We start from the raw sequence: 19,457 nt of genomic DNA, 5'->3' as shown, positions 1-19,457 counted from the left end.
CAAAATATAACCAAACCAAATGCCGCAACATCTTTAATTATCAACATATTGAATCAAACTAAAGCTACATTAGTAGAGGTGTTATAACATTTGGAATGCTTAAACCTAAAAATTCTCCATTTGTGATATTTTTACTTCCTACAATCAAGTAAAACATGTTTTTACAATAAATTTGTAAACTTTGTGTTTTAAACTCCAGTGTATCATAACTTCGCTTTACAAACACTAAGACACATTTTACTTATACATGTATTGGAGTTTCTCCTCAAATTAGTTTAAGGAATTTATGGACAATCCCTTATTATAACGTACATAATTTAATATAAACATTCTCACAAATAACCTAACTCTTTTTGTAGTATGGTACCAATTTTAACAATAATAATTTTGTAAATAAATAATATCTATAGACTCTTATTTTTCCGATGGTCATGTTGTACACAGAAAATAAGACATTAAAACCTAATTTAGAAGATAGCGCTTGATCATTTGGATTTTCCAGAACATTACAAGATAAAAGCAAAGGCTTCATAAGTACCAGATTAGTTTGTTCTATACAATCTTAATTGTGAATAGATTATAATATTAGCAATATTACAATTACCAAAATAGCTGTGTGCGAACAGAAATATAAATATTGGGTTTGTTTTAAGATTTGTAGGAAGATTTAATTCATTTTAATTAGTTGGAATGAAACAAATGATAACACTATTCTGAGAGAAAAAACATTTAAATCCATTGTACATTACAGGGGAAACCACTTGAAAAATTATTTGCAATAGTTTTTATTTTATTGGTGATTATTGTAATACATAATCTCAGCTTTGATGTTATATACTTCATGTATATATGTACATCCACTATAAGAGTTTATAATAATTTTTTACTTGGTCTTTTATAATGCAGCCAAGCTTAACAGAGAAAATTATGAGCACAAAAACATTTTTATCATCTGCCCGAAAATATAATCAGTTTTATGAAATCCATTTTTAGAGATGAACCAGAGTTGCTAGAAAAGCAGAACAGAAAACGTCAACAAGTCATTTAATAATGTGGTTTAAATATTCCCAAAAAAGTGTTTGTTTCTGTAACTGTACTAAATATTTGAAGCATACAAGGCTATAAAAAACTCTTAATCCAAGAACTGGCAGCCATCTGCCCTGTAATGGCAGGCAATTTTCCAATGTTTTACACCTATACTTAAAAAATGTTGTAAAAATTAAATTTTTATTATAAACCTACATCTGTAACAGATTATTTCAGGGAAATATGGAGATAATAGCTATGATATACTAAAACTATACATAAATAATTAATCCTGGAACTGGAAATTGACATTGTGATATCGATCAGATCGATTCCATAGTGGTAATCAACATTATAATGTCGATCTGACACGCACCCGTTTTCATATAGTATATAAGTTGACACTACCACCAATATTTATACACCATTTCAAACAGAAAGATTTGCTGATTTCAATGATGAAATTTTGTTTTGCAGTTTTAACAGTGATGTCATAAACTTGCCAGAACGATTGTCTTCATCTAGCCGTTTTGAAGCAGGTATGTCTGTTTTGGTCTTTAGGTTTAGTCACAAAAGGTAGTGTTAATTACTTAGTTTATCACGGATTTTTTTAAATTGATATGAGCTATTTTTGTACAGAATTTCATGGTTTTATATGTGATATGTTGTAATTAGTAATTCCAGGTCAATGTAAGCTACTGTGCAGTGCAATGAGTGTTTTGGAGCTACAATATTAGTGATATTATATCATGGGTATGGTTTATTATGTTGGTTTATAGCTTATTATAGCTCTGTTTTAGACTCTGACTTGAATAATGTTCCAAAATTGTGCTGACTTTTATATTAGAGAACTTGCTGACCTTTCAGACTCAGACAACCTTGGCCTCGACAGCGACACCTAGGTTTCTCTTTAAGTTTTCTGCAACACAATACTACGCCAATATTTCAGCAAAATCTCAAAATTGGTAATTATTTATTGTAAATTAATATAATCAGTGAAATATTTCTATATCAAAAACCTGTCGCTCTCAATGCCACTTTACTCCTATGCACCTGCATACACTTGCCGGATACCAGGTAATTATTATTTATTTATAATTTTGTAGTGCACACAATTCCCTGGTATATTTTGGAAACATTTAGTGTAAAAATTATACTTTTCACTAATTTTTTAAAGTGATCGTACCCAAAGTAACAATTTAGGAAAGTACCACCACTTTGCAAAAATAAAAACATTTACAAATTGGTTATTAATTAATTTATTGTTTTGTAGTGCATATAATTTTTTAAATTTTGGTATATTTTGGAAACAGTTAGTGTAAGAATTATATTTTTGTACATGTTTGAAAATAATCGTACTCATAGTAACAAATTTAGTCTTTCTTGTACTATTTGAGGTTTATACAATTTACTTAATTTTTCATAGAGAGAACCTGGATACCATTAAATAATTTTCTGAAACTAGATAAAATGAAGAATAACTTGGCTATCTCAAATTCTAATATTTATTATATTATCACACCAGGTGCAGTACCACCACTTTTCAAAAACAAAAGATATTTTTTGAGTGTAGACATATTTTTTGATAGTTTAGACATTATGTTTTTACTTCATAATTATCTCCATGTTCTCCTGAAAATATTACACATACTATGTACATTACAAAAATTTGTTAAGTACAGGTACAAAGCACTCAAAAGTATCTGAGGATAAAATGACCGTCAGTTCCAGGGAATCTGATATAGACAACTGATTCTTAATGTTATCTAGTTTCAGAAAATATATAGCCTAATGGTGTCCAGGTTCTCGTAAGGAAAATTAAAAAATATTGGTGGTGGTGTTGACTTATATACATGAACTGTCAAAATGGATGGTTATCTGACCAGTATCATAACGTCTATTGCCAGTTTAAGAGTTAATGATGAGTACATACAAATGTGTAATTTATTCCAAAAGATTGAATTTGAACTGGGAAGAAATCTATTAAAACCATAAAGAAGTCAAATGGCAAGTTTATAAAATTTGTCGCAGAGACTAACATAGAACTAACGAAAAAATGAAGACTAAAAAGACCGAGGCAGATCTTATCCTCCAGAATTGTATTAAAGATACTACAAAGAAAATCTGTCGGAATTAAGAAGTAAAGTTTTATCTTTAATATTTATTTTCTTCAGTATTTTTTAACAACTTTTTCAATACAAAAAGGTAAATATTTCGGAACTTATTTTCAGAAGGCTTAAATTTGTATACACCTCTATGCGCATTCAAATGCTTAGTTTTATGATATTAAATTCCAAAGTTAAAACTAACAAGAAATAAAATTAATAACTTAAATATTTAATTGTGAATACGTGAATACGGAACTAATATTGATAAAAGATGTCTAATAAAAATACACAAAAATAAAAGCGTCATAGTAATGATTGCTTTCAAAGTAATAAATTAACTTAATAGCAACAATATTCTTAATAGCTATTATCAGTATAATTTATATTTTTTGAAGAAATTTCATTCATTGCTTAATTTATAACACTATATACAGTACTAAAATACTAGTAGATGTAATACAACATAAATCTGGAAAGTATGTGGACCAACAGAATGAACAACTTTGTGCTACTAGATTATATTAGATTTGTTAGTTCTCATTATTTGTACAATGCTACCATATAGTGAAGTAACAGTTGTGTAACAACAATGCTTAATTTTGTTACACAACTCTAATTTTGTTCTGTTGCTCTAATTCTGAAAATGTCCAAGGGATTAAAGAATCCATCATCATTTCTATTATTTAGTACATTTTATAGTGTATTTACATCCCTCATTTCAATTAATTATTTCAGTAATGTACAATACGTTAATGTTTAAAATTACAATTTTATGTTACTGGAAAATCCAAAAGTATATTACTATTTTATGTATACTGAGATAAAAATATCATCAAGATCTTTTGAATAAAAATGTACAATGTAAAAGGAACTAATATTGATAAAAGATGTCTCATAAAAATACACAAAAAATAATTTAACCCCTTAACGGTTTCTCATGAAATATAACACTTCAACACATTTGTCCTGTTTTATTATCTTATACGTTGTTATATCACGTAAGAAGTTGTCCCGCAAATAGCAACCACCATTCACATAATTAATTATGGCATTTCACGCTTCAGCACCTCATTGTGTTCCTCTGTGAAATCTTAGTTCTATCATTGTTTACTAGACTTCAGCTATGTTCGTATGATGCAGACAGTGTTCAACTATTGTGTCAACGGATTTATTGTAAAGGTTTATTGTGCAATGGGTGTATCAGACATGAATCAATTATTGGTGCAGGTTTGTGATGATAAACCTCATATAGCTCCTTAACCTTGTGTGTGATTTACTTTTACAAAAATAAGTTATAAGAAACTATTAATTATCCTGAGGCTTTCTACTTGTTTAGTTTTTCAGTTATTTGTAAAATAAATACAGTAAAACAAGAAGCCTCAATTTTAAACTTACTCTTGAAATGCTTATGCTGATCAGTCGAGAAAAAGTAAAAGTAGGCATGGCTGAATAATTGTAAAAATCTGGAAAATGTTATTGGAATACAAATTAAACATTACAAAATTTACTGCTTTAACAAATAATTTATTTTAAAAAGTTTAATAATATTATTAATAAAAAATGTTAAAGCAAAAATAGCTTTATGAAATAAAAAGTTAATTGAATAATTTTTATTACTAAATTACTTAATATTGTATCTATAAAAAAAGTCTGTAAAAAATCAGCAAAAAGTATCATTTTTGTTATTTTTAATAAACCGTTAAAGGGGTTAACATACTGATAGAAACGTACCAATATATCAAAAAGACCAAAACAACCTAACAAAAACTGACTTACATATCTACTAGGTGACTTTGGTGCTTAAAGTTCTTTTTAACAGAAATCTATGTCAAACATTATAATCAGGTAATTTTAAACGTATCCTTCGAAGAATTACAGCGATGTGAGATGCTACAGCACTTGTAACAAACAGAGAACACTGCCATTTGTCTCTGAGATCCCAGACAAGCCATGCACATATACTCAGTAGAACCAGACAGAACCAGCTGAGAGCTACCCGGTACCGTATCTGTTGTAACAGTAACATCACCTGAAATAGAAACATGACAATATTAAACCACGGTATTAGTGACAAACAGCGAAAACTGCCATTTGTCTCTGAGATCCCAGACAAGCCATGTACGAACACAGTAGTACTCGACAGAACCATTTGAGAGATCTCCAATAACGTTTCTATTGTATCCATAACACAAACTGAGAAAGAAATATGACAGTATGATAACATAGTCCTTGTAAGGAACAGAGAAAAATGCAATTCATATCTGAACCCGCTTGATGACTATTCCATATTTATATATAAGCATACAATACGGTTTTGATCCATTATTAAACTCCTAATTAATACTATAACACTTACCTGAAATATTCTCAAACAACTTTCCAACAGAAATATAAATCCATGGGAAGGACTTGGTCCATCATATTCCTAAAAAGAAATAATGTTACTACCATTAAAATATTCAACAAACCAACAAACAGCTTTTATTAATTTAATTTGTAGCCGGATATTACACACTTGATTGAGAAAGAAACTGTCTTGTGCACATGAGTTTCTCAAATAATGGGGTTAAATAGTTATAATTAACCCCTTAAGTCCCGAATTCCATACTGTACATCGTAAAATTGATGCTGACAACTACTGAGATCTAAATAATATAGACATGATTTTCTACTCGCCATGTATTTTACCTAATGCTTTGAAATTCAAAAGATATGTACACAAAGATGTATTTGATTAAAATATATATAGTTTATTAATCTTCGACTTTGTATTTTGGCAGTCTGTGACTGGGAAATTGCAATTAGTGCCAGCTGACTATTCGCTGTCAGTTACAGTTTTAGCTTGTTAAGTTGCATCCCTTGTGTCTTAATGTGAACAAATATAAAAGTTTATTCCATTTATTTTCTAAACCTGTATAAAGGAGTTGTTTGGTGAATTTATTATTCATTTTTTTATTTCAAATGTGTAAAAGAATCTAATTCATTTTCTCAGTAAATTAGTAAACTTACTCTGATAAATAATTTGGTTTCATTTTGATAGTAAAGTGTTAGATTAACATTAGTGTATATAAAATTTGCTGTTTTTGTAAATATCGGTTATGAACAAAATATTTTATAAGAAATTATTATGGTTTTATGTTTTATTACGAGTAGTACTAAATTCATTGTTAGTGTTTTGTTCATAATGTAAAGAGAAGAAATATGACCAACCAATGATTAATGTTAACCTACTTGTAAATAAGTAGGCCTATATTTAATTGTGTAGTAAATACTTTTTAAACACATGGTTTTTACAGATAAACTTGAAAATTTGTTAGGCTATTTATTTTTTTTAACATTTGTCAGGATATATTATTTTGTTTTAAATATTTCTGTAAACCACATTAATTTTAATATGAAGTAAAATAAATACATGTTTATATCACAATACAACATTATGAACAAAAAATGAGATAATAGTAAAATAATATGTATATCCTCTAGGTCATTTCTTATACTGTACAAGGGACCTATCTAAAAAGTTTCAGGACTCAAAATAAAGATGAGAGCACTCACCAACAATTCGACAATATATATGCACATGCTTTGATATCAGAAAAATTTGAGTAATTTTAGAATAGCAGTAAGGTTTTGACAATCTTGTGAATAACTCAGTGTAAGCGTTTTTGTGGAAATAAAAAATCAAGTATCAAGCTATATATATGCTGACAAAAGTTACCATAGCACTGTAAGGGGTGTCATCCAACATCAGTAACAGTCGCTCAGTAGCCAAAATGTTAAATATTTGACCCCAATTAATTATTGTAGTTAGAACTTAGATACACCATTTTAAACTTCAGAAAAATGTAATGAGGCAAAAAAAAAAAATGTATTTCTGCATAGTGAAATTCTAAACATACTGTGGTCAAATAACGATGCAATCTCAGAATAAAAGATAATAAGCCATAAAATGTGCATACCTCTTTATTTTGATGTTATAAAACTTCAACCTAAATTCTCATATAACCACGTGTCCGCGGCTTACGATATTTAAAGTCAAAGGTCACAAAAATCAGTTTTATGCAAATATTTTGTGTTTCTTACACTGAATCGACATTTAAGGTGATTAGAAAAATTGTGGAGTGGAAAATTCTTTTCAACTTTTGTCTAAAGTAATTTTATGTACATTCTAATGAACATTTCTTCTACAGATCATAGTCTAATACATTTAAGTTATCAATCCTTGTCACCAAACCCAACTATCAATAAGTCTCCTATTTTTATAAATAAAAAACTATCCCAATTACAGAATTCCTGAAAATTCATATAGCCAACACGTCATGGACTTAAATGGTTTTTTTAATATACAATGTTTTAAAAACAAAATTACAATTCTACAAAGTTTCTTGATGATTATTTTAATTTGCATACAAACTGCCTATCCGAACATTTGCTTGGAATTGAGGAATTTAAACGAACATTTACAGATCATTATTACTGTGCAGCTGTATATTGTAGACAAAACCACATTAGAGAGGTAAAATCGGTATTTCTGGATAGTACATTTCAATCTAGATCATGGGACATTATTGTATTCTGTGATGGATTAAACTGCGAAGTCTCAGCCACTTACATTGATGATCTTAAAAATTTTGATTATGTCTTTATATCATACTCCAAATGGTGACCCGAACATTTTTATATGTACTCTTGATAAATTGCTGTCATATATTAAACAGAATTCCAGTTGTGAAAATATACTGAGAGGTGATATTAATATTTGCTTTGATGTTACAGGAAATACTGTAACTGTTAATAAACTGTTTGATATTTTTAAGACAGTATGATTGCTATAATTGGCTGTAATTTAAATAATATTCCTATCCGAGGACCGAATTGATAGACAATGTATTTGTAAAAAAACATTCTCTCCTAGCATCTTCTGTGCATACATTCCAATTTCTATTCTCAGATCATGATGGTGTCATTGTCTACACCAAGTTGATAAAATTGGGCTTCTATTGAAAATACTTACAATATTTCTAGTACTGTCTATCCAATTTTTATTGCTCGTTGTGATTTCAAAAATGTATCTTTAAAGTTAGCTGCTTATTATTGACAAAATCTAATAGATTTGGTCAAATGTAAGGGTCATTAGTAGTATTAATATTTTCAAAATAATTAAAAAATAAAAATCAATTTTTAAGAAAAATTTACAAAATTAGGTATAACAATTACGTGAGCAAAATAAAGAAAAAAAATGTTGTTTTTTAGTGATTTCGCAATCAAAGTAACAATGTTTCCTTAAGAGATAGCTATCATTTATTATTTTATTGTAAAACTTTAAAAAAATTCAGATTATATATAAAATGTTATGTGATTTTCAAATAATAATCACTTTTCTTAATTTTAAAACCAGTTTAAATTTGTAATAATTAACAATGGTTTATCTATGCAATCTGTTTCATTTTAGTACTGTTCCATAGTGGTTCAATATGGAACTACTCAAGGCATGTTTAGGTTTAATAAACTCACACAAAAATAATTTACACTTTCTTCCATTGCTCAAGTTACCTCCAATGAAGATTCTGACAACGCTTTCAGACTCCTGTATAGTCCAAGAGCAGACAGGACACACGCTTGGAAAATGGAAGTCATGGAATACCACGAAAGAGGCTCTAGTCTGGGAGGAGGACCAACTAGAAACACATTAAATTAAGTTTAAAACACATCTCATATAATAAAATTGATAGTATACTGTTGTACATTTATTCAGCATACACTGTTGTCATTTTATTTAGATATTTGATAGAAGAGTATCAACTCATTGCGGGTGACGAAAAACTCTAGTGTGTGACACCCAGTGGGCGGAGTTGTTTACGGTGAACTCTCACAGCGGCAAGCACACAGTTTACTTTCAGTAATTTTAAATGCACTATTTTAACACATTACATATTACATATATGGTCCACTCAACGGTCGGACATGTAGCACACGTCTTTCGTCTGCAATGGGTTAATTGTAAAATATCCTTTCCGACTCAGTCAGAAAAAATCTCGAAATGTCAAACTAAAGATAACTTATTAGTTTAGATGTTTTATATGACATTGATGGACCAGTAACTCTCAAAGTTTGGCATGTTAGTATATATTGTAACACTTACAAACATTTAGAAACTCAATAATCTTGAAACCTTACAAGAAAACATTTTATTTTATTTTGACTATAAATTTCTTTGTGAAAGGGCTTGATTTTATTACAATTAATCCAAAATCATGATTGTAAACATATTCACTTGTGTGATCACGTTCAAAATTGTATACTTCTATAACTTTAAATGACTGGCACCTTAAGAATTATTGAAAAATAAATAAGAATAAATGTTGCTAGAAATTGCTCAATTTTAATTTATGTTATGAAAGACTCATGCATTTTTCACTTTAAGTGGTGGATTTTTAAATCGTATTTTTTATTGAATTTGATACTGATGTAATAACCTTGCCCTATTTTTGTTGTTCTATTATTAGTCACTGAAAAGGATCTCTATAAAACCATATTAATCTATATAGTGTTTGAACTTCCATTACAGTACAACCCCAATAAGTCGGCCCCCGTTAACCCGGAAGTCCGGCTAACCCGGACCGAGTTTCAATAAAAAAATAAAAAAATCAGACAAACATTTCAATAATAAAAACGTAATATGTTTGAGTGGTATAGTATCCGTGAATCTATTTTGCATCAGTATTTGATGGGACTGTAAGACAGTGAGTGTGTGACTCATGGCACACGGCGGCCGAGAGTGGCGGTCATTGTCCCGGATTCTCGGAAACAATAACAGACGCGTATTTCCCTAAATCCTCTCCCACGCTACCGCCACGCTTGGCCCCTCAGTACCGTTCCTACATCGCTCCGGAGGTCATGGAGATGCAGTGACCAAACTAAACGAACTAATGGTTTATTTCGAGCGGCAGGCAGAAACATCGCCGGCTGAATTGCTCATGTTGAAGAGACTGCGGGATCGCACAGCACGCAAGCAGCAGACTACATTGGCACAACCAAAGCTGACTGAGTTTTTTACCAGGAAATGAACAGTTATAAATGTACTGTAAGGATTAATAATAATTAAATGTGCATATGTTTGATGTTTTTACAATTATAATGGGGTTTATCTATAAGTATACCGTATTTTATTAATTCTTCGGCTAACCCGGATTTTCGTTAACCCGGATCGGCCGCGGTCCCGATTAATCCGACTTATCGAGGTTCCACTGTAATTCTTTTTTAATAAAAAATGTAAAATTTTAAATTCAATAGAATTTTGTTGTAATGGTTTTCTAAATTGAAACAATTATGTAGAATTATTTTTATAACTATATAACAGATTCCAACTATTTATCTACAAAAAAAGGATAATCTTAGAAAATAAAGATTCTACAGACATTTTCCCAATTGCCCGGCACTTGAGGCACATACATGGTAAATTACCCTGGGACTGAAAGAGTTAATAAGTTATTTTAACATTTAACGATGACAAAGATCCATAAACCTATTCTTTGATTTTGAATTCATTAAAGTAAAATACAAAAATTTAGTATAATAGCAACGTGAAATCTATTTAGAGATGAAACACTCTCGAGCTAGCCACTAGTTGTGACTGCCAGCACTGTCTCTATCTACAACTTACCAGCCACCTGAGGAATGTTAAAGTTGTGATATCCGTTCCTTACTGGTTCAATATCTGAGATATTGAGCAAATGAGGAGCTCTAAGCTTCATTTCTTCACTAAGTTCAGCCAGATTCACTCTTGTGGTCAGGCTCTGAGGTTTGTTGTATCTCTGTCTGGTCTTGTGGATGAAGTTGTCTGAAATTAAAGATACAGCATTCAGCTAAATTTCTTCCAGAAATAGCATGTACAAGTAAAATAAATCTAATTAAATTTTAATAAAATAACTTCTATGACAGGGCATGTGTATAACTTTATTCATATGCTAGTGAATATTTTATAAAATATAGGCATTATTCAAGCAATGGTTTAACTTTTTCATATATACATTGGAGAAGTGAATCCCTAAATAAATTTTAGGACATGCTTTCATTTAATGTCATCTTTATTTGGAGGTACTGAAAGAATTAAACAGTTGTTTTAGGCCTATTAATTATAAGAACTTGTTACTCTTCTCGTTTGTTCCAAATATTAATTACAAATAAATTATTATAATAAAAATATTATGCTAATAAATTACCAAACTCGATGAAGGAGTATGGGCGACGAGCCATATTGATTCGTACAGTTTCATATTTTGTTATGAAGTCTCTCATAAGTTCACTAAGAAAGCTAAATGCCAGTACAGTTGGATATGAAGAATCACAAAGAGCCAGATATGTTACACCTAATGCTGTTATAAAACTGAAACATAACAACACAAGGATAGCGTATAATAAGAGAGCCTGGTTTATATATCGAAATTGCATAATTACACACATCAATACAATCAACTGATACTGTAATTAATTTGATCATCTGTACCAATATAAAAAATGATCAAAACAATCTAGCTAAAAAATTTAATAATTGACTTTTAAAAGATAAATAAAATTTATAGTTAACTTTAGAAAACTGACATCAATAGCATTGAAAGATGAGAAACAGTGCTTTTCTTTGTCTAAGCATGTTAGTTTTGTTATGATTTTTTAAATTATTTAAATGAGATTTTTCCTATTTCCTTCTCTAATTGTTCGTTTGAAGGTTATGGTTCCTTTTATTATTTGTAGGGCTATATCATTGTATTCTATTAAAAAATTAAATTTCAAACATATAACTTTTATTTAATATTTTAGATACCTTTATATTGATTGATATTTGATAAATGAAGTATCAATGATTTTAATAAGTGATATAAAAACCAATTCCGCTTATTGTACTCTGCCCCAACATAAATTAGTCTTTAATACATTTTTAAATTCATACAATTTAGTTTTTAATGTAGGCCTACCTTAAAGCATTAAATACCTTAAAGAAAGGTACTAATTATTTATTTGTGTCCATAGTAAATAAAAAATAATGAAAACTAACTTAATCTTACCCAGAAACTATCTGGCAAAATAGAACTACTTTAACTCAATACAAAAATTTTGTAATTATATATGGAAACATGGAATCAAGGGAGGGAAAGTATTGAAGACTATTTCACAATGTAGTAGTCAATTTAATAACATGTATTAATATTTAGGGTATTTCAATGTTACAAACCTCTTGTTAAATGTGTTAAAACATTCTGTTCCTAAAGCTGTACTGTATCCTGTACATGCTCTATTGATTTGAATTTAGATGTATACACAACTTTAATTTAACTGTAGTTCTTATTTTCTATAATTGAGGTAATGACAGTTTTTATACTCTTGTTAATTACTCTTAGATTATTAACTATTATGTCATTAGTTAAATTAGCAATTACAGAATATTTTTATTTTTCATAAGAAATGTATGTATTTCACATCTGCTTCTTCATTATAAAAAGTAAACTCAGGTAAAATTACTTTTTTATCTAATAATGATTTTAAAAGTACAAAATATACATTGGGAGTAAAAATAATTTTCTAAATTCAATCTGCTTACACAAGTGTTTCAATTTGCCCGCTCAAATGTCTAGTGTTCAATATCAAACTGCAGAGGTTTAGTTTAAATGAATCCATTAAATCGAACCAAAACAATTAGTTTAAAATAATTTAAACTCTCGTAACGATTCAGGGTGTCACAAAACAGAGGGTCTCATATTTAAATAACAGTACTTACAAATAGAAACACACATCATATTGTATATAATTCATCAGTCTTTGCATCCTAAACATTATGGCAAAGGAAATATTTTATTATTTCTATTGGTCTTAAATGGGGCCAAATGTATAAAGAAAACAACGTTTTTTGTTTTTTACTGCAACTCCTGTAACATGAACCTTCATCTAGACTAATTTTTAAAATACTTCACAACCTAGTTTTCAAATTAATCTATACCATGAACGGCTGGATTGGTACTTTGGTATTATCTGATGACCACTATTTTTGGAAGAATTTTCCTTACTAGGGACCTAAAAACACTATACTACAAAGAACACTTTTATTTTACTTACTATAAAACTTACATGCCATTATAATCTGTTGCAAAAATTTCAAAAAAGAGGAAAAGTACCGAAATTATCCTCATATGCAGTTAGTAACCTTAATCTAACCTCTAAATCCTTTATCCCCTACACTACACCTTTATCCTTTGGCATTACACTACACTAATGCCTACCTCTCCTTAGCTTGTTATCCCTGCCACCCAGAAACCCAAATTCCCCTCAGTCCTCTAGATTTATATCCCTATTTGGGAAATAATCTAAATTTCAAATAATATATTATCAGTTATCATGCAAATATAGATCGCGACCACCTAAAAATTCTTTCTGGAAATTAAACATACTATTTTAAAAAATTGATAAAGTTGTATTAGATTGTTATAGTCAATGTGGCTAATGTGAACATAATCCAAAATAACAAAATCAACTTCTATCTAGACTTACATATCATACAGTATTTACTATATTACAGTAAAAACGTTACAGTATTCATTATGTTTATATTTAATTATTTATTATTATTTATATTTTGCTTGCAGTATAAAACAGGGACCTGTTATCTCACACAATTTCTCGTACCCATCGCCTTTTACAAATTCTCTAAATATTAGTTTACTTTTTGTTGTTTTTGCTGTATATATGTATGTATGACCCTAAAGCATGTAGGCTAACTTGTATCAGTTCAGATAATCTAGTGAGATAATCACACTCTACGATATGGAAACATTACATACATGACCAAATGGCTACATTATGCTTTTACGGGTTAATACTTAGCCTAGGCTAATCATTAATTTTCAAAGTTTGGCAATTCTAAAAGAAACTAATTTGGGTAGGGTACGATAAGCGGACACGGTTTTTTGTATCGAAGAATATAGTCATCGATACCTAATATTCGCATCTCAAATCCTATACTATCAATCGATATAAAAGTACCTATAGTATAGTCTTCAATAACAATCATATGTTTTAAATTAAAATATGAATTTAATATTTACAGTGATTAACAAATTATTATAACCAAAATCAGGAAAACTGAAGACGACCATATTTACTCCTCTCACAGTTAGTTTCTTTCCCACAAATTTCACATAATGGGTTTTTCGGTACGAGTCCAACATGTTGAGGCCAAAAAATTGACTGCCATTTTTAATAATCAGAATTACTTATGTAAAATTGAAAATTTGGTATCAATTTACAATAACGTGACCATGGAAAGGTATGTTCATTTTTTTTTCTGAAAACTACAATTTTTCCTGAAAACAATAGTGAAGAAAAAATTTGTTGGCAACGAAAAATCAAAGGAGTTACGATTTTTTGAAATCCTCTGAAAACTCTGTTTTTGACAGTACCTTCGGCAATTTTACTGAAATGATGCTGACTAGTACGTTAATCCTGTCAACGATGCCTGCCCGCTGCGCAGTGCTGCGCACTGCTTGCTCTTTTAGAAAAAAAAAATTAACTCGAGCTTGCAAAAGTCGAATCCCAGATCACGTGATGCCCCTGCTCCTTAACCCTCCAAGTGTTGTTCGACAAAATTTTGTCGGTTATTTTCCATCCTTAACGCAATAATGCCGAAAGGCATCAATATAATACAATAATATACTTTCCCCCCAGTTTATATGCACCTGTGATAATAATACTTGGCTATAAATGCCCAACCCATGAAAAAAGTCCATTTTCCATGGTCACGCTATTGTAAATAAATACCGAAAATTTAATTGATTATCCTACGTGTATTATTTTAGAGTGTTTACAGCTGTTGATATAGATTATTTAAGTTAATAGTTCAAAATAATTAATCAGTATTGATTGTTATGATTAAGTAATATCGTTTGCTAATTTTGATATAAAAAAACCGGGTCCGCTTATCTTACCCTACCCACTAATTTCACCAGAAATCAATATTTTCCAGTAGGCTATTAGCATATGGTTAACATAATGTATTCTTTATAATAATTTTACCTATCATATTTAAATACATGTGACTATATTTAAGTGACAAACTATTTTTTATTTATTTTTGAAAATATGCTTGTGTCTGCCAAAAACATCCCCAACATCTATTAGTTTTTAACAGTGACAGTAGGAGGGCAATTATGACTAAATATTTACTTCAAGTCACATCCACTAAACTATCAGAAAAAACTTACTGTACAGAATGAAGACTGAGATATAAAGTACATCTGTCTGGGAGGTGAGAAGACTTCTTCGCCAGCAATTTTACATATCTCTTGCTTTCTTTAATGGATCTGTTAACTTCATCATTAAAGTCAGTGGTAGCAGAAAGGGCCATTCCATCTTTAGTTCTGACGATTAAAGCATACAGTATCATCGTGTCAAATAGAAATAAAGCGAACAGTTCTTGTAATAATGTTTAAAATTTTTGTGATTTAAGGTCATATGCTGACTATCAGCATTAACACACTGAAGAGAAAATAAGATAATTCCATTGACAAGATGTAAACAAACGTGGCTTACTGATTAAGGTTATGGTTGGCTATGGGTTTTTTTTAACGAGTAAGGGATGTGGACCACAAAATAAATAATACAGCTTTCCTTGCTGGTGTTTGTCTTTTTGTTAAAACATCAAAACCTCCAACGATCAGCTGTATGTTTTTTTCGTGAGGCATTAATCATTTTTACCGGTAACTACATACCTTAGCATACCTTAGTGGCTATGCGTATCTTCTGACAATGACTTCTGTGAATAAGACTGGATTAACCGGTAACTTTTATGAAGCTCAAGACGTATAAATGAAGCTCTATGGGAATTGAAACTAAGTGTACCTGAAATTAGTAAGCCTTAACTCCTACTCTAAATTGATAAAATATTATCTGTTTAAGAACGTGATCGCTATAAAGTGTTAAGAGTGTTAGCATTTCACGTTCATTGAATAAAATTAAAATGCAATTCAATTTAAAACAAAAATTGATCTTTTATAATGTGTCGTTTAACCTCACGAACCTTTCTTTAAGTTACAAAGACCGGTACAAAAAGGAGATAAACGGTGCTCATGTCTCGTAGTATCTTTGTTTAAAGTTTGATATTGACGATTGATGATTTGAAAGGATAATGAGACTTCGGACATTTGCTATTGTTATTATTAATATATATATATATATAAAACACTACATCCTTGAGTAGTCCTTAGTAGTCCTTAGACCTAACCATTCAACTAGTGATGCAGTAGAAGCAATAGTAAACTTTGTTCTCAATGGTTTTGAAAATAAACTGGTAGTAGGAGCAAGTATGATTGATTTAAGTAAGGCGTTTGATACGGTTTCACATGGCTTATTGTCAAAAAAGCTAAAATATTATGGAATTTTGGACAAAGAGCTGCAATTGTTGAGTAGTTACCTTACAAATAGAAAACAAATAGTTTGTATACAAGACAAAGATTCTCAATTTTTAAATGTTTCAGCAGGGGTACCACAAGGTTCAGTACTGGGACCCTTTCTTATTTTAATTTTTGTTAATGATTTTAGTTATAATGTTTCATCTTTTTCTGTTCTATATGCAGATGATACAACCATTACTAACTTTGGTTTGGATATTTTAGATGTGAAAATTCAACTTAAACATTCATTAAAACAAGCAAAACAATGGTTTCTTGCTAATGATCTGTTAATAAATGATACTAAGACTGAACAAATAATATTTACTTTAAAGAACCATTTATCGGATGTAGACTATGACTTGTTCAAACCTGTAAAATTGCTTGGTATTCATTTAGACAGCAAACTCTGTTGGGACGAACATGTTAATCATCTCTGTAAAAAACTGTCCAGAGTTACTTATCTTTTAAGAAAGTTGAAGGATTGCGTGAATCTGGATGTTCTTGTCATGATATACTTTGGCCTTTTTCATGCACATCTGAGCTATGGTATACGTCTTTGGGGTGGTTCTAGTTCAGCAAAAAGAGCCTTTATTTGGCAGAAGAAGGCTCTTAGAATAATAAACGGACTAGCCGTGTCGGCTTCATGTAGAAACACTTTTCAACAACTTAATATTATGACTCTTGCATGTATCTACATTAGCTGTAACCTGATTTATGTTAAGAAAAACATTAGTAATTTTAATCAAGCAAATTCAATACATGATTACAATACTAGACAAAAGAAAGATCTTGTTAAACCTAATGTTAGGCTTAATAAGTGTTTAGATAGTTTTAAGTTTCAACAAATCTTGTTATACAATAAACTGCCGATGTCCATCAGGTCACTTCCTTGTAATAAATTTAGTTGTACTATTGCTAAGTGGCTTAAGAAGAAAGCATTTTATACTGCAAAAGAGTATATGAACTGTGATATGCTGGACTTGACACCTTAATTTTGTTTATAACTTCTTGACGATGCCTATTGTGACTTGTTTACTTAATGGAAAATAAAGTTCTTGATTCTTGATTCTAGTCAAAGACTACATTTCGAGAATTGAAATCGTCCCTCGTCTTCGGGTGCCAAAGCCACAAATATGCACAAAAACTGTAAAAAAATGCAAAATAGACTGCCACTAAAACATTACGTACTGGTACGAAAAAAGCATGAAGTCCAGAGAATTAACCCAAGCGATACAACTGCACTTTAGCAAGAGAACAAACAACACGTCTCACGCACCAGCGAAGGGGGAATACTGGCTAGGAAACTAATATTGACATTTTCTGTGGTATTGCGGCTCATAATCTAAAACAAAGAGAACAAAACTAACAGCTGTTTTTGACCTTGTGTTTGGTCCTGGACCTCAATGGGATGGTATGTGCGAATTTTTTGGTTGAGATTTGTTTCATCGTTAAAATCTTTTTAGGTTTTTCATTTTTAACCCATAAGAGACTACTGTGACCATATGGTCACAGTTTCAGTATTTTATTTTTTGGGTTGGTATGCCTGATTCATGAAGCTGGTTTTGATTTTTTCTTAGCCAGCTGACAGAACAAGAGTTATTTCTTCACCTGTAGTGTTATTGTTTGATGGTTGGTTTCAGTTGTGAGGAACAGTAAAGTATTAAATTTACTTATGTTACAACATGGCTGATTTTCTTGACAAACAATTGGTTGTAAGTATTATAACTTTTTTTATATATAAGATAAACATATCTGAAATATGTCCTATGTTATTTCATAAGCTTTTAATGGTTATGTTTTAAAGAAAATGCTATGTCAGTTTTTAGGTTATGTCATAGGCCACCTCAAACTTTACTGTGACCATATGGTCACAGTAGGACTTTCATATGAACAAAAACAATAATATTGAATATGTTTTACCAGTAATTTTTATTTCGCCTCTCATGTTTGTGAGGTATATATATTACATTATTTATCCTTCATTTGTTGTTTTAGGCAACAAACTGTCACTGGCCGAGGGATTTACTGTAGCCGAAGCTGTCGATGTAATTGAAAAACTTTGTTGATGACGGGAATCTCGACACCTCAGACGTTGACATCTTTATTGCCCCCCCAGAAAAATGATATCCTCACTGATGAAGACTCTGGTCCAGAAGACGAAGGTGGTACCATAAATAATTTTGAACGGTGGACAACTATCAGCTCCCGCAGAAATAAGAGTAAGAAGACTTTTGTAATCTTGTTTGAATCAAGTTGCACGGAACTACAAGATAAAAAACATCGAACCTGGATTGATGGGCGACATGGAAGCTCAGAAGACTCTTGCTTTTCAAGCATACAACTACAGTAAGTTCAGTTCTTTAAGCCCAGTTGAACTTTTTGAGCTATTCATCAACAACAGTGTTATTGAATTGCTAGTTAAAAAATACAAAACAAGTACGCTTTATTCAAAAACTGCCCAGACCCAAAGGTTACGGAGGAAGAAATGAAATGCTTTTTAGCAATTTTGTTACTGTCAGGATACAATGAACTGCCTGGTAAGAAAATGCTATTGGGATTCTGGACTAGATATGAAAAATGAAATGGTCTGTCAAGCAATGAGGACGTGATAGATTTATTCAAATTATGCGCTTTTTGCACTGTGCAGATAACTCTGAGACAATTCCAAATGACAAAATGTGGAAAATGAGGCCACTTATGAACTTACTCAAATGTAAATGTCTTGACAATTTTGTACCATCTGAGTTTTTGTGTTTTGATGAGTCCATGGTAAAGTACTATGGCAAAACATGGATGTAAGCAATTTTTGAAAGGGAAACCTATCCGTTTTGGCTACAAGATTTGGAGCCTAAATACTGATACTGGGTACTTGATCAATTTTGAGATT

At 30.5% G+C, this 19,457-nt stretch overlaps 1 protein-coding gene across 1 annotated transcript; it reads right to left on the bottom strand.

Moving 5' to 3' along the window:
• Nucleotides 1–3,441: 3,441 nt before the first annotated feature.
• LOC124362686 (vesicle-trafficking protein SEC22a-like) lies at nucleotides 3,442–15,760 on the bottom strand. The gene is made up of 6 exons (XM_046817390.1): nucleotides 15,383–15,760; nucleotides 11,357–11,520; nucleotides 10,798–10,974; nucleotides 8,688–8,812; nucleotides 5,491–5,559; nucleotides 3,442–5,163 (listed from the first exon to the last, which is right to left on the bottom strand). Exons 1-6 carry the CDS (start codon nucleotides 15,562–15,564, stop codon nucleotides 4,963–4,965), a joined length of 918 nt encoding a protein of 305 aa, XP_046673346.1. The 5' UTR covers nucleotides 15,565–15,760; the 3' UTR covers nucleotides 3,442–4,962.
• Nucleotides 15,761–19,457: the final 3,697 nt, after the last annotated feature.

The sequence above is a fragment of the Homalodisca vitripennis genome, chromosome 5 (assembly GCF_021130785.1).
Source record: "Homalodisca vitripennis isolate AUS2020 chromosome 5, UT_GWSS_2.1, whole genome shotgun sequence".
NCBI lineage: Eukaryota > Metazoa > Arthropoda > Insecta > Hemiptera > Cicadellidae > Homalodisca > Homalodisca vitripennis.
This window is presented reverse-complemented; position numbering and strand designations above follow the sequence as displayed.